This window comes from Argopecten irradians, chromosome 1 (genome assembly GCF_041381155.1).
Source record: "Argopecten irradians isolate NY chromosome 1, Ai_NY, whole genome shotgun sequence".
Lineage (NCBI taxonomy): Eukaryota > Metazoa > Mollusca > Bivalvia > Pectinida > Pectinidae > Argopecten > Argopecten irradians.
The window spans coordinates 33,248,951-33,266,085 of NC_091134.1; the positions used below are offsets into that span (position 1 = coordinate 33,248,951).

Genomic DNA, 17,135 nt, shown 5'->3' on the forward strand with positions numbered 1-17,135 from the left:
TATGTTTAAACGAAACATCGACATATTATAAATGTAGGATACTTAGCATCAAGGCATTTTCAAGAGATGTATATGCGCCCAATGGTCTTTAAGTGTGCATATTGAATATTCCAATAATTTGAGAATATGTATAATTTAATTCTTTCCCTGTATACAAATACATGTATATATGTATAGACTATAACTGTAACGCGTCATAAACTTTTAGAGAGACAGCAATAGCATACGGGATCGTATATACATTGTACATGTAGATGAACGCGCATGTACAGATATGTCATAGTATTTTACCAAGAGATGTTATAGTATGTTTATATATGTTTTATTTACCGTACGTTCGACTCTAACTGACTGGATTATCGTTACAACACGTAATACCAGATTAGTACTTAAAAGCATGACTTGCTTTCTATCGAGATAATCTTTACATCTCAGATATAGACTCATTAACGGATTATCCGCCAGAAAGGATTTGGCGTGAAGGGGGTAAACACTTGTGTGGCGAAATACTCCGAGGAAATTATATCGACAGATATACGGTAAGGAATTCAATATTTTCGATATTTAAAAAAAATTGCTCTTAAGAACTATACCAACCAATATTCCATATCAATAAGTAAATTTTGACACCAAACTGATAACAATAATCAAACATTTTTTCACGATGGTTATATATTCAGTTAAGTATACAAATGTGACATATGGCCCTCGCATTAATACGAAGAAAACATATATTCATTTTCACAGACATGAACATGGAATATTGTAATCTTTCTGTCAATTTTTCACTACTAATATACGCATTCATTCAAACACAATTCTTTTAAAACAAACAAACTTATGTTGATTAATGTCAAATATACCCATCGACTGATTGTAAAACGTTCTTGAGGAAAAAGAATGATTTATTATTTCTGTATGATTCAGTGAGATTAATACAAGCAAACACATTTGTCTATATTTATATGCATGTGCCAACTGTCCTAGCTAACGTACAAGATCTGAGAGTTCGTTCGCCTTTGGGATTGTGAAAGTAATTTGAATGTTTCTTTGCTCCGAGCAAAATTTAACGTTATTAACTTTTGCCAGTTTGTTCCTTTGTCTGTGAGCGAAAATTGCTGAGGTGCCCGTGTTTCGATTTTATTTCAATTTAATTGCCGCACGCCAAACTTTAAATGCAGCTTAATATATCTGCCTTGCGTTTCAAGGAGACTTATGTAATACGACTTGGCAGGCTTCTGAAGGAATTCTCTGTCTGCAGGTTTTACGTCGTGTAGTGATAACATACGACAGGACAGCGGGATCTGATATGTACCTTAACTTAATTAGTGAAGTCTTAAATATTTTTTGTGTGAGTTTGCGGTTTTCTTGGAAACATACGGGTAAATATATACAATACGTGCAAACGGTAAAAAAGATACACTGATCTACTTTCAAGGACACGTTACGAAAGATCGGTTGTATTATGAACTGAAGTAAAAGGTAATCGCAATTTCACTGGCGTTTTCGCAATCACATGGAGACACCCGCTGTCTCCCAACACTTACATTCAACCACCACACGCACACACGCACACCACATAAGGAAACCTGCGCTGTTGATTGGATGATCAGCAAAGGTAAATCAAATCTGACGAGTTAAAACGATGTATTAATATTCCACAATATCATATCAAGCCTCTAAATAATGAAATATCCACATAAATAAAGCGACAGAGAGGCAAAATGGATAATATACACCTCGGTGTTCTATACCATCCACACCTCTGGGTGAGAGTTATCTAAAATCTACCATGGTATAACACTGTGTGATTACATATGATAGAGCCGAATGCCTGTGTTTGAATTATCCATTTGAAAATATAATGAAGATTTTTTGGTCAATATTTTCGAGTAGAATATTGTGTTTGATATCTTCTGGTGGTTTACGTAGAAGTTGAACATACTTTAGGACGTATAAAATGAATGCGAGATAAAATATTAAACATTTTGAATACATAATACATGTTAAAATATATTCGGTCCCTACCTCTCCATATTACGGGCCTCAACATTTGAGTAAATAACATACATCATACATGTACAATGGCCACCATATCCATGTTCCGACTGACTTATAAAAACACACATTCAATTTCAACTGCGCGTAAGGAATACTTTTTATGGTTGACAAAACTGTATGTACCAATGGATATTGCTATTGAAGTGTAGTCATTCAAAGTTCACCTTTTTGAGCCATACGAAAGTAAAACTTTACGGATATCAATATCACCGCCGGATGAATACCATTTCATATACCAATACAGTTAATTTGAAGTATCGCACGATTGACCTTGTATTTTAGTGGCTGTTCGTACTTTTATGCACAATCGTAAAATATCTGTTTCTTTGAAATCCATTGAAGCATGGGTAAAAATCAGAGTGAAATTCCTTACTGCAAAGTTATGGGTGGGGTTTTATAACTTATAACATATAAGTTAAAAGGATAACGGATTTGTTTCTTATAGAGGATGCATACATTTCCACGACAATACCAGAGATGCTTTGTGACTCACGTAGAATAAGAAGATAATTTGAAGAGATGACGTGTTGGCATTAATGATTACGATTAAATTATACAATATATTGGGTTGCTTGCCTTTTGTATACGTACATGTATGTAGAAAAATATTAGGTTATAATTAACATCATTATCTAATTGAGTTTTCGTAAAGTTTTGAACGAAGTTCACCCCCTTCATCAGTGCAAGTAAGAAGCAAATCGACCATCAATCCTAAAATGATTGCATATCTCCAGACTTATCGTTTTACAGAGAAATCTTAGATTTTTTTCTAATCTGAACGCTGTCAGTTTAATAGAATCATTTAAAGTCCATAATGCATATTACATAAGACCGTCTTTACTAAATCAGATTAAAACGCATGTCCGAATATTAGCTCTGCTGGTCTTCTCAGTGCGATTATATCTCTCCTATAATCTGGTTATTTTAAAAGAGAGAACTGAAACTGAAATACATGTACAGTAAAATTGCCTTATCAACACCACCTCTCTATAAAGACCACCTGTTCAATAAGACCACTCTCCGAAAATGGCCAATCTAACATAATTAGACCTGTGTATGTAGATCACTTAGCCACTAAAACCACATCCTCGATACATATTAACCCTTGACCTATCTCATAACTGAAGGCAGTTCAGGAGTACAAAACTGACCAATCACAGGCCTACAGAGATTTCTTTTGGTATACACCAGAAGAATCGAATTGGGCGTCGCTCTCCTTGTAATCTTTAAAGGAAACCTCTTCAGGCCTGTTATTGGTCAGTATTTTTTTCTCATAAATTGCCTTCAGTTTTACTATGAGGTAGTCCAGGGGTGGATATTACGGGAGTTACCCCTGGAATGTCGAGGATGCTAAGACCATTGTTTGTCTATTTGGTGGTCTTTATAGACAGGTTTGATATTACCAGGAGAGACCCAAACTAATACTGAATCTTAATAATTCGTCGGCCCCTGTGCTGATAAGTAAAATGTTAGAATTTGGCTACAGGAAGACGATTAAGTCCAAGTTATGGCGTTATAGTGGCTTTTAAAGCAAAATCGAACGATTGCATTAACTTAAGTGAGTGATGGACAGGTTTTGCATTCTAAGGTGCCGTTGCGCTATAGGTCGTTCACACAGAGCATGCAAATTGCTCGTAACTACATCGAGATAATGTAAAGCATATTAAAATTGTTTATATACTAACATAATTAGACCTGTGTATGTAGATCACTTAGCCACTAAAACCACATCCTCGATACATATTAACCCTTGACCTATCTCATAACTGAAGGCAGTTCAGGAGTACAAAACTGACCAATCACAGGCCTACAGAGATTTCTTTTGGTATACACCAGAAGAATCGAATTGGGCGTCGCTCTCCTTGTAATCTTTAAAGGAAACCTCTTCAGGCCTGTTATTGGTCAGTATTTTTTTCTCATAAATTGCCTTCAGTTTTACTATGAGGTAGTCCAGGGGTGGATATTACGGGAGTTACCCCTGGAATGTCGAGGATGCTAAGACCATTGTTTGTCTATTTGGTGGTCTTTATAGACAGGTTTGATATTACCAGGAGAGACCCAAACTAATACTGAATCTTAATAATTCGTCGGCCCCTGTGCTGATAAGTAAAATGTTAGAATTTGGCTACAGGAAGACGATTAAGTCCAAGTTATGGCGTTATAGTGGCTTTTAAAGCAAAATCGAACGATTGCATTAACTTAAGTGAGTGATGGACAGGTTTTGCATTCTAAGGTGCTGTTGCGCTATAGGTCGTTCACACAGAGCATGCAAATTGCTCGTAACTACATCGAGATAATGTAAAGCATATTAAAATTGTTTATAACCCATGAATAATTTATGTCCAATATACCGCCAGCATTCTCACCTAATGGTATTGATTGCCTACTGTGATTTCTTTCCTTGAGGTACGCATGAACAAATGTTTTAAAACTTTTATGAATGCCAGTAAAATGTGTTCGTAGCATAAGGAGATTTTGAACCAAAGAGATAAGTGTCATATCCATTGTCGGAGGCATCGAAATGGGATAATACAAAATTAGAGCTAGTTCAGGTACATCAAATTTAGAGCTATAGTTCAGCAAGAACAAAATTGGAACTATAGTTCAGCAAGAGTAGAAATAAAGTTAGTTACGATTTTAGAACAAAATTAGTTCAATTAGTACAAAACTAGAGCTTGCTCAGTTTTTAGATCAAAATAAGTTCAGTTAGAACACAAAAAAGTAGTAGTTCAGTAAGGACAATATTAATTTTTTTTAGTTATAGCAAAATTAGAACTTGTTCACTTTTTAGAACAAAAAGTTCAGTTAGACCAAATTAGAGCTAGTTCAGTTAGAATGAAAATAGAGCTAGTTCAGAACTAGAATTTTATATCCATGTATAGACCAACTAGTTCGGTTACAGCAATAAAGCTAGGTAGACTAAAGCAAAATTATAGCTAGATATGGCAAGCCAATTTAACTTTTATTGAAGGAGCAAGGTCTATATATCCCGTATTTAATCGAATTATATAAGATATCTTATATATATATATGAGATATCTTATATCTATATAAGATATCTTATAAAATATATAAGATATATCATATAGTATTTAAGATATCTTATTTAATTTTCTATATATAAGATATATCATATAGTATTTAAGATATCTTATTTAATTTTCTATATATAAGATATCTTATATCGTATACAGTGTATAAGATATCTTAATTGATATATAAGATATCTTATATAATTGAAATCTCGTTGCTATATAAGATATCATATATAGAATGAGATTTCGTAGCATTTAAAACCAGCAACTAATTTCTCCCTCGAGCATCATTCGGAGTCATTCTTTGAGTCTTATCTGACAAACAGATCACAAGCAGAAGCTACAAGGATGTCATGTCTGATTTTAAACCTATAGATATTGGAGTACCACAGGGTTCAATACTTGGGCCACTGCTGTTTATTTTGAATATAATTGATTATCCTAAATGTCTTAAACATTCTACTGTAATTATGTATGCCGATGATACCTCACAAAGCGTGAGAAATAAGTCAGTAGATCTTTTAGAGGCACAAATGAAAGATGTACAATCAAGTGGATGAAAGAAAACAAACTCAGTCTGAATTTGAACAAAACCCAGTGCACGATGATTGGATCTGCGCAGAGGTTATCCAAATGCCGAGAGTTGAATTTAAATATAAATGATTTTCATATTGAGTCTGTACATTGAGCAAAACTCCTTGGAGTTTTGTTGACCGCTGTCTTTCATGGAAAGACCATATTGACTATGTATCTAAGAAAGTCTAAAAAAAAATGGTGTTCTGAATAGGCTAAAGCCATTTATGTCAAATGATGTTCTAAACAAAGTTTACCAAAGTATAGTTTTATATATTGCTCTGTAGTTTGGAGTGAGCCAGAAAAAAAAATCTGCTTACATTTTTTTGAAAAAAGAATCTGTTATGTACGGTGGCTGATTTATGCCATTTTGTCTTAAATATCTGAATTCTCGTCTTTTTGTCTTTTCGCCCCGAAAAGACGAAAATTAACAAATTTAAATTTCGTCTTTTCGCGGCGAAAAGACGAAAACACGAAAAGTCAAACACGAAAAGACGAAAGTGAAGCACGCTAGCGCCTTTAATTTTCGTCTTTTCGCCTTCAAAAATCTCGTCTTTTCGCCACGAAAAGACGAAAATTAATAAACCTTAAATTTCGTGTTTTCGTCTTTTCGGGGCGAAAAGACGAAAATTAACAAACCTTTAATTTCGTCTCTTCGTCTTTTCGCCCCGAAAAGACGAAAATTTACAAACCTTAATTTTCGTCTTTTCGGGGCGAAAAGACGAAAATTAACAAACCTTAAATTTCGTCTTTTCGCCTTTTCGCTCCGAAAAATTACAAATTACAGATATACTTTGTCATCTTTCATATACGACGGAGATTATAATATAATTTCTAATGTACAATTATGATGAAGACCATGTCATGTATGTAGTCAAAATGTCTTTTCAAATAATATACAGTACATTGTACCTACTGATTGACTGTTATAATTAACTGTATTTGAGCAATTTCTTGGTACAAGTCCTTCCTTTAAACTCAAAGTCTTCACAAGTTGTCTTTCATAAAAATATTTTATTAACAAGTTGATCCGTGGTTCAAACGCTTTCAAATATTACCCGCCGACAACTTTTTTTTCAAGTTGTGTAGGGGAGGCAACTCCTGTAAGTACTATGTTTAGCATCTTAAGTTCATTATGTCCTAACATATACACGGCAATGTTTTGATAAGCGTAATTGCTAAATAGGGCGATTAGAACACAAAAAATAAGATATTAATGAATTTTAGAAAATGTATCAATCACGCTAAAAGATTTGCGGAATGATGAATCTGTTTGTGGCACGTGGCATATGCCACGTGTGAGAAATCTACGTAACTGCTGCAAACATACATGTAGACTTATGTGTTAAAACTTCTAATCTTAGTGATTGATGAAGATACTTGTAATACTATCAATTTCATAAATCGATTGTTATCATAAACTACTTTAATGCTTCCATATTGAACAATTAAGTCAATATTAAGGTAAAAAAAAATTCAAAATGACTTCCACACCGGACCGGAAGACGAAAAGACGAAAATAAAGGTTTGTTAAATTTCGTCTTTTTTGGGGCGAAAAGACGAAAAGACGAAAATTAGGTTTGTTAATTTTCGTCTTTTCGGGGCGAAAAGACGAAAAGACGAAAAGACGAAAATAAGGGTCTTTTCGGGGCGAAAAGACGAAAAGACGAAAATTAAGTTTTGTTAATTTTCGTCTTTTCGGGACGAAAAGACGAAATGACGAAAAGACGAGATTTTTGAAGACGAAAAGACGAGAATTAAAGTCGCTAATTAGCGTGTATCACTTTCGTCTTTTCGTGTTTGAGTTTTCGTCTTTTCGTCTTTTCACCGCAAAAAGACGAAATTTAAATTTGTTAAATTTCGTCTTTTCGGGGCGAAAAGACGAAAAGACGAAATTTAAGGTTTCTTAATTCTCGTTTTTTTCGGGGCGAAAAGACGAAAAGACGAAAAGACGAAAAGACGAAATGGCACAAATCAGCCACCGTAGTTATAAGATCATACCTATAGCATATTTTTAAAATGGTTTAAAAGTGTGGACAAAATCGATAACATGCCAAAGATTTCGAGCAAACCCAATATCCTCAATTTTTATCCTGACAATAATTTGAGTCTTTTTTTTTTTGCTTCAAAATCAATTTGTCGTGAAAATAACTCGTAAATATAATTATAAATGGATATAGAATATAAAATGAAGTATCTTTTATTATCAAAAATAAATTTAAACAAAAATGGACATAAGGGGTCCCCTTGCTACATACCCAAAGTAATTTTAGAAAACATCATTTCAGGCCCTTTATGCCTTTTTAAAACATACAAAATAAATAAAAAACACACAAAAAGTAGTTATGTACCTAGACCTTTAACACTGCAAAATTTGAAAAGAAATCGGCGCGTGGGCGGATTTTAAAACTCCACCTTTGATTTTATTCCCCAGCAAATTAGAGGGATGCCAGGGTTGCACCCCTCTTACAACATGTAGCATCTCACATGAGGTCTCTTTCACCTTTTTTTACTCGATCGCTTTCATTTCGTCACATTCAATTTTCTCCATTTACTGTCCAAATTCATTCATACAAATACAAATATAGGTATATAAATTCAGTTCAATGAAAACGGTTTCTCTTACACGTAATAATTTACAAATATTAGTGCTGTCGCCTATTCGTTAATTTGACAATGATTTAAAAAAAAGATGAAGAAAAAAAGAAAAACCTATAGTAACATAGAATTAAGAATGCAGATTAATCTTTAACGCTTATAGATGGAATCAGTTTAGATAAAGTATAACTGCTGATATGTGTATTTATATGATGCGCGTGGCTTAGATGTAGGTACGCATGAGATACCAGGTAGATCAATTATCAATACGAAACATGAAACAAGAATATAGGTATGACACACTTACAATGGAACCTACATGAACATGGACGTTAAGAATTGCTAGTCAAAAAACAAGGGAATAGAGAGAAGGGATAGAATGAAAAAACAGAGTTAGTCCGCTGTATAGGTCTATTACAACATTCACTGCCTTAGTGATCAGACAAATTGTAACAAAATATTCAATTCTGGAGTTGAAAACTATACGTGACACTTGTTAGTTAGCGTTATTTATAAGTGTTATAAACCTCGGGTACAAATTAATCCTATTCTAATCTTAACAACTCTTATCGGATTAATTCATTTTAAGAAAATATGAGTACATATTTTAAAATATCGTTCACAATGAAACTTAACAGTACACACTATACAAGAGTACACGTGTACTTTCTGTTTGTTGCTTGGAGGTTTAATTGAAGCTGAAGAGCGAGACGTATGCTGTGGACAGGAAGTAAACACTGATACCGATTCTGATGACTACACAAAGAACGAATTATTCAGAGGTTCTCTGCTTTTCGTTTCACACATATTAAGCTTGCTGATAAAACCCTCAAATAATCGCTTGATGTTGAAAAAATCCGGCAACTGAAACACAGTTTTCTATCTAAACGCACCATTTTTTTTCCCTTTTTATGTTGTAAAAATCCGGCAACTGAAACACAGTTTTCTATCTAAACGTACCATAAATTATTCAAGTTATTTGCAAAAGAGTCCGAACTGAATAATAGCTATAATTTTTGAAAGCTATTTACTTTAAATCCTTACGAGTCATAAGTGGTAAATGATAATGGTAAATACAAATAATGCATAACTGCACAATTCCTGTTATTTACAATGTTAAATATTTTAAAACCTTTGAAAATACTCAGATATGTTTAAAATGTTTTTTTTTTACTAAGTACACGTTTTGATACAATAAACCACATAACGTTCAGGGGATTGTTACTTTTCACCTGTCATGTATCATACATTTAACACTTACCCGGTAGACAACCCGGTTTGTTTTTATCAATAACAATATATTACGATAAAACGACCGATAAAATGGCCATTATATCAAACTGCCCCTTTCACCTAGATAATACCGTTACAAGTCATGGTGTTGGATTGGCAATATATAGCGAAACCATACTTTAAACATACCCAGACCACAGGGATCTGAGAATTGGTTACAGTTTATATACTCTTGGACCAACCAGAGTGTCCAAAGATAAAAAAAAAAAAATTGGTGAAAATCCTATTCTACACTGTACTTTACGTGTATAGTGCGGTAGAATAGGATTTTTTTTATCGATTTTTGATTTAGACCCCTAAAACGTCTAAAATAGTCGATGGGCATTCTGATGGGTCCGGAATCCATAATTATAAAAACTGTAACTAATTTTCAGATTCCTGTGGAGCGAAACAATACTATAAACATACTCAGACACGTCGTCGACAGATTTAGACAATCACATACAGGTCAAGGTAACGTTTCTCTGTTTCATTAGATACACTTCAATACGAAAAGAGTGTGCCAACTTCACACGAAAGGCATTAATTAATATCCATTCAGAGTAAAAGTCGTAGAGGACCGATGACGTAACACGGCCAATGATTTAAAACCCATTCGCATTATTCGTGACGGAACTTTAAATACTTAAGTGGGATTACTTAGAGTTGATCTGATAGGATAGGTTTAGTCATTTAATGTTTTGTAACACAACAGCGCTAACCACCGTAATTTTTAGTGTTTTGTGTGTGGCAATTCTCTAACGCCATATTGTGTGTTACTTTGTCTCACGAAAAGACCTGTCTCTGATGTAACGACTCATAAGGGATTTAGTCGCAGTCTGGGCATCGGACTAACTACAACGCTGGCAGTTTATAACAAAAAACCTATCCTCCCTTTTTTATTATAAAGGGTTTTCTGAGTGTAGCTGTTGCTAAAGGAATTATGAGGACGGGGATCATATTTTCAAAATCTTAAGTCTATAGTAAGTAACATAGTGTATGATATAATGTCCTCGAATTTCATTACTCTATGATGTATAGTTAATTGTTTTTAACATCAAAGATTACTTTTGCTTACTTAAGTAATTTTGATGTGCAGTTTTAGCTTCATATCTCCCCCTGAACGCCAATTGCCTTTATTGAAATACTGCAATTCTACTTGTATTTAGTGATGTTTACTTTATTCTCGATTTTTTTCAATCAACTGTTTAACATCATATATTTCTCTTTCGCATTCAAGTTTTGAGCGATTTTCGCATCGCTTATATTTTCTTTAAATATCTGACATTTTGTTTCTTTCAGTTCTTTACTTTTAATATTTTCCTGTTGTTTTTTTTTATCATATTTTCCTTTTTTTACCTTTTAAATCAATACTGATCGTTTATGTTGTATCTATTTTAAACGATAAATGTATGCCGCGCATAGCCAAAGTCAACTTAAATATTATTTAATTGTTTCAACTTTCAACTTTTACAGCATGTTTTATTATCAATTGTGTATCAACAAAATGTGATGCTATGTTTGTTTTTCTTTCTTTTTCACTTAATAATTATAGACATTAGGCTACTCCCTTAAAGGGACAATTCACTCAGGCTAATTCTTTTACATAACCAAGAAGCAAAATATGGCATAAATGTATTGTTCTACATTTCTTATGAAACATATAACATAAAATATTGACAAATTCCAAGTCATTGTTTAGTATTTTAATCTATACCGTTGTAATTATAAATCGTTGATCAATACGATTCAGCAGGTAAAATATGTTCGCTGTATTTATACCCGAACCAACGTCACGCACGTTTAACAAATGAACTACATAACCACTTAGGAGGTGATAAAATGTTTTTTTTTTCAGACGAGCCAATTCACCTAATAAGGTAAACACACTATTGTCAGAGCGATTTGAGCAGTTCTAGACAAAAGTAGCATTACTCTAAGAGCAAGGGACAGGGTTCGGCATACAAGAAGTTCGACCACAATGTGTAATGGCGGACAGCGAGCGAGTTTGAACACTCCACACGCATTTCACCACCATGGGCTTTTCTGGCATATTACAGTAAAACCAACTGATCTAATTTCCATTAGAACTGGTTTTTTCCGATATATGTACAAATTTTAATGTTCTTTTAGCCTGAATTGTCCCTTTAATCTCAAAATACGACGTGAGCCATACTGAATACAGGGAACTTGAATATTATTAATAGATTCATATTGGATATCGCAGCGCGTAATGATATGTAGAAAATGAAATGTTAAGTTTTGCTTTTTGCTTTTAGAACTTGTTTGTTTGATTGATAATTAACGTCCTATTAACAGCTAGGGTCATGTAGTACGAGGTGCGTGTTTTGTGAGACTGCGGTGTATTCGTATTGTGTCTTCTTGTATAGTGGAACTATTGCCCTTTATATAGTGCTATATCACTGAAGCATGCAGCCGAAGACACCAAGCAACACACCCCACCCGGTCACTTTATACTGACAATGGGAGAACCAGTCCTCAAATCTTTCGGTAATTTATTTAAAGGGACAGTTCAGTCAAAGAGTACATTAAAATTTGCGCATATTTCAGAAACAAACCAGTTCCAATAGAAAAAAGATTAGTTGGTTTTACTGTGATATGTCAAAAAAGCCCACTGTAGTGAAATGTATGTGAAATGTTCAAACTCGCTTACTGTCCGCCATTACACGTATATAGTGGTTGGAAGTTTGTATGCCGAACCCTGGCCCTTGCCAGTGTAGTAAAGATTTTTTTCTCTCCCATACTTGACAGGGTTATCTCGCGGTTGCTAGGGAAAAGAAACTCTGTCTTTTACCGGAGTAGGGAAAAGACAGCTCACAGTGACGTCATCAAAACATGCGACGACCATTTTTACGCACAGCGATTTTCGTCACCATTTGTCGTTAAAGTATGGGAGAAAAAGAATCTTACATGGGCCTGTCAGGTGGACAGGGATATCTCAACCCTCGCGAAAAATTTTGACCATCGACCCTTGGCAAGTCTCGGGTTGACCAGCCAAAATCTTTCACTCGGGTCGAGATATCCCTGTCCCATGTAAGTTTCTATTAGTCTAGAACTACTCAAATCGCTCTTACAGTAGTGTGTTTAACTTATTAGATGCATATTCTTATCTAAATATAATTTCATCAACTCCTCAGTGCTTATTTATTGCATTTGTTCAACGTGCGTGACTTTGGCGCAAGTATGGGCACATCGTACATGTTATACCTGCTTAATCGTTTTGTCAATCAAAATACTTAAAGTGAATAGTCGGGCAAAGAAAACCAGTCTAAATGCGTTCATTGGCCTTCCAAAAGTTCTAACATATTAATACGACGGTCAAGTTCTGCTTAGTTTCCCAGTTCTGACCATTAAAGTAAAGAAAAGTTGAAAGCATTGAAAGCGAGGCTGCGTGGAAATGTAACCACGGACATAGTGAGCCGGGAGGACGTTTTAGAATTCCCGAACTTTAAATCAATTTCTTCGTACGCAGACAGATTTTGACGAGAGATTTTATTTTTCCATTTCATAAGAAATTATACTGGATACATTCACACCATTTTTACCGACTTTAGCCATCCTTGCCCGACTGTTCACTTTAAATATGTCGTGAAATTTGTCAATATTCTTATTATGTGTTTTACAAGGAATGAAGAACAACACATTTATGTCATATATTGGTTCGTTGTTATGTAACAGAATTTAGCGTTACTGAATTGTTCTTTTAATTGTATACTGTATAACATTAAAATTTCGTTATTTTTGTGGTTGTTATGAGACCACGAATACAAAACAAAGAAACTATGGTATTGTTATCATTGTCCATTCGCCAAACCACTAATATTTCTATCCTTTAAATCAACCGAAACCTTTAAACCACGAAAAGAGTACCCGCGAATATTTCATGTTAGGATATCAAAAGCTATACGTGATGTTTTATTCATCCATATATTGTTCGACATATTTCCAAACTCCCTGTCTGTCGTCTAAATGGGTAATAAAATATTGAATAGCTATATTTAGTTGTACCATCACCAAGCTATCATTTAAACTTACCACGTGATTCATGTAGTTTTAGAATCTTGGTATATTTAAAATTTATGGGAAACAATGCATGTAACTATTATTTCACTGGCCCGTATGAAGTTGATATAAATGCTCGCGTGTGCATAATTGAATCTGATGACAGAATCAATATAAACATATAATGCAAAACCCTTATGGCAGAGTGAAAGTATTAACAACATTTAAATGGTATAATAGCTTATGTAACAGACTAACATGTAGGAAGTCTACATTTGCTTGTCCCATCTTGTTGCCGGTATTGTAGTGGGATCTGCTACAACAGATTTTATGACAAGAGACTCGCTGGCTGAACGATATTTTTTATAGATTGTTACGATAATTTTCGAGCGTGCTGCTACTTGCATACACTATATATCAAACGAAATGCCAACAATATAATTTAATGGAGCTGTATTCAATGGAAGATTTGTGTTGTAGTTCTAATATAGATATATATCAATCTCTCTTTAAATTGTTCATTTGTAATAATTGATTTGGCGACGACAAGAAATCTGTGTGAAAGATGATTTGTTCTTGTAATCAGTAACACTAGTATATACTTAGTAATAAAATGAGATAAATAAGATATGCGTGATAATTGCTTTTTAAAAATATTTTGCCATTATCTGCATCGGAAGAAATTAATGTATTTGTTCATATTGGGTTTTTTTTTCGTAAACTACCACTGTGTCTAAAGTAAAGATAATCAGATTAATAAATTCATTTATTATTGCAAAGATATATGAGATTTATTGTGAAAAAATGGTTATTCATTTTAAATTCGGTAAAATGTTGTTTGCACCAATGTCTCTTAAAACCAATAAATAACGTATTGATTGACTGAAATACTAATAATGTTTACATAAATACCAATGAGATCAACAATTTAATCGGCTTTTTTCCGGGATTACTGTGGCTATTAGCTTATAGCTAATGCCTTATTTATTACAAAATAACTCTGGGTATCTGTGCAGTAATAGTAAATAACTCATGCTACATACGTACCTATATAATCTATGGATTTAAATATGATTGGATCCGATGATCACGTGATATTCCATTATATTTATCGAGTTGCTATTCTCTAAAGTAATCAATGAGTGAATTTTATTTTTGCTTTTCATATGTTAATTATTTGTTTTAAAAGATCAAAATATGCTCCGGAACCTATAGTTCATTATATGTTTTTTGTAAAACATCAAATCTTTCTTTTTATTTCAACATTTTTTTTGCAGGAACAATTATGGCACAGCCCGAGTCACCATCCCACGTAAGTTGATATCACTTTCTATAAAAGCTATAAATATCAAAGACAATTCCCATAGAAATGTGACTCTTTCACTTTTCCTTATCATGCTTCAGTTCACCCAGTTGGTATGAATAAGTTATTCTAGCATGCTTTCCGACAAAAACAAACAGCAAGCTATTGTGTTCTTAATAAAGGTCATTTGTTTACTTTTCTATAGGTCATTTGTTTACTTTTACTTCAAATCTTAATTTAAAAAAAAAACCACCAAAAACCCCACAATCATCGTTTTTATTTTAATTTCCAAAATATGATATCGTACATATTAGGAGACCCACGGTTGACTGCACAACGCTACGCTAGCGTAGTGCAACATACCTTAATGAGACTCGAGCGTAATGCAACCAACCGCGTGTCTCCGGCGATTGGTATCACGTTCCTTTAATGGTTGCCAAACCAGAAATACCCCAAGCATTTACTGTGATGTATCAATTGTCGATTTTTTATGAATGCAGGTCAGTGTCGCCACTGTCGATTCAAAAAACCAATCAGCAGACGGTGACAGCATGATGACAATGTGGAAACAGCGACGCATGTCTATCATGTCCAAAGAATCTTCCGGAGTTCAAAATGATGATCCCAGACCAATTGTGTCCAATCGTAGACGGTCTACATTCAAAGGAATCGCCAGCTCTATCACATCTCTATTGAATGTTAGGAGATCCACCAAAGCCAGATTGAGTATCTACGGCTTAGAGGAACCAAAGCAACCAAAACCAAAGATGGAAAACACGTATAAAATGCAACCCGATCCTGGCCAAACATTTCAGACAAGTAAAATTGAGGCCATAGCTAAAGAAGTGATGGAACAGACATTAAGCAATGTTAATTATAACTCTGCACTTTGTAATAGGTTGGTGTGTGACATTTCACAGATGATAAAGAACAAAGTTCGAGGCCTGAACATGCCACGCTACAGGGTCATCGTGCACGTGTTTATCGGCCAGTCCAAGGACCAGAGCATGCAGATGGCCAGTAGGTGTGTCTGGGATGCCTCCACAGATAACTTTTCTTCCTACACATACACGAACGATTCTATCATAGCTGTGGCAGCAGTGTATGGAGTGTACTTTGAATGAAGTTTTGAGAGGGACACCAGAACTTTGTATATAGTGAATGCGGATTTTAAACAAAAATTAAAACAATAGTTTCTTGGAAAAATTCTGTTTGGACAGAGACAATGAGAAAAACGATGCGTGGAGGGGCATGTTAGTTTGATATTTACGAGGCGAGAGTTTCAAAAGTTCAACGTAACTTGTAGATTGGGAAAATGAATAAAAATTTAATTCGTTCAAGGTTGTTTTCGTCAAGGGAATTATTTAAGTTTGCATTTTGCTGTAAAACTTGTTATGCAGAATTCAAGATGGCAACCCTATGTAAAGAGATCAAGATTAAAGTTATTCAAATTGTGTGAAACAAACTTCTTTAAAAATAAACTTACTAAACACATCTTGAGATCTTCATTTAACCTGGGCTGTGTTAAATATTAAAATTGTCATTTGATGGGGATTAATTTGGTTATACGGCTAGAGGATGCGAACAATTCGGTTTTAAAACTCAATTGGGAAATAAGTATAGCTGGTTTAGTACAAGAAGCAGAAAAGAGGATAAAACAACTGAATGATTCCAGTAAAGTGAAATAATATAAGACTCTTTCTTATGTGGATGTGAAGGATAGGGATATTCTACCCGAGGGTCACAAAATGCTGTGATCCCGAGGGTAGAATATCCCAATCCTTCATATCCACGTATGAAAGAGTATTTTTCTCTCATACCTCAACGTTTCATTGCAATTTTACTACTATGATTTCCCGCCAACTTGAAATAAATTCGGGAAAAAAGCGACTGTAAGTTAGTTCTCATTACATGAAAATTGCATGATATTTTCAACGCAAATCCTGTTGTTTGTATCTTTTAAAGTAAATCCTGCCTAGTTTCTGAAAAAAATGTTATAATTGTACCTAGAAAATTGTGATTTTGTTGATGCTGTGACGTCACGAGGCTTTATTGCATGGGTGGCCATGCAATACAGCCTCAGGCGACATGAGTGTATTGCTCTAGAACAGCCAGTATTACACGTGTAGGTATGAGAAAAAGTAGGTTACGCTAAGTAGAGAGTTCCCATGGCAGCTGTTTTTATCAGAAATACTGTTTTTTTGTTTCATGTTATTTATCTTGTCGTAAATAATGCATGACAATAATTTTATCTTGCCTTTGTGAGATAT

General features: G+C 34.2%; 1 protein-coding gene across 3 annotated transcripts; it reads left to right on the top strand.

Annotated features, from left to right (window-relative positions):
- The first annotated feature begins 433 nt into the window (after positions 1-433).
- On the top strand, positions 434-16,360 carry LOC138324870 (dynein light chain Tctex-type 5-A-like). 3 transcript variants are annotated; one of them, XM_069270099.1, is made up of 3 exons: positions 434-539; positions 14,840-14,874; positions 15,366-16,360. In XM_069270099.1, exons 2-3 carry the CDS (start codon positions 14,848-14,850, stop codon positions 15,987-15,989), a joined length of 651 nt encoding a protein of 216 aa, XP_069126200.1. In that variant the 5' UTR covers positions 434-539; positions 14,840-14,847; the 3' UTR covers positions 15,990-16,360. The 3 variants fall into 3 exon arrangements, with proteins under 3 accessions (XP_069126200.1, XP_069126193.1, XP_069126208.1); XM_069270092.1 differs by lacking the exon at positions 434-539 and adding an exon at positions 10,256-10,522; XM_069270107.1 differs by lacking the exon at positions 434-539 and having other exon boundaries at positions 14,312-14,874.
- The last annotated feature ends 775 nt before the right edge of the window (positions 16,361-17,135 follow it).

What these genes read in the sequence shown, in the direction of transcription:
- LOC138324870 (XM_069270099.1), top strand. Translation starts at nt 14,848, where the DNA reads ATGGCACAGCCCGAGTCACCATCCCAC. An exon ending in AGCCCGAGTCACCATCCCAC is followed by an intron (nt 14,875 to 15,365) that starts GTAAGTTGATAT and finishes TTATGAATGCAG; the next exon opens with GTCAGTGTCGCCACTGTCGA.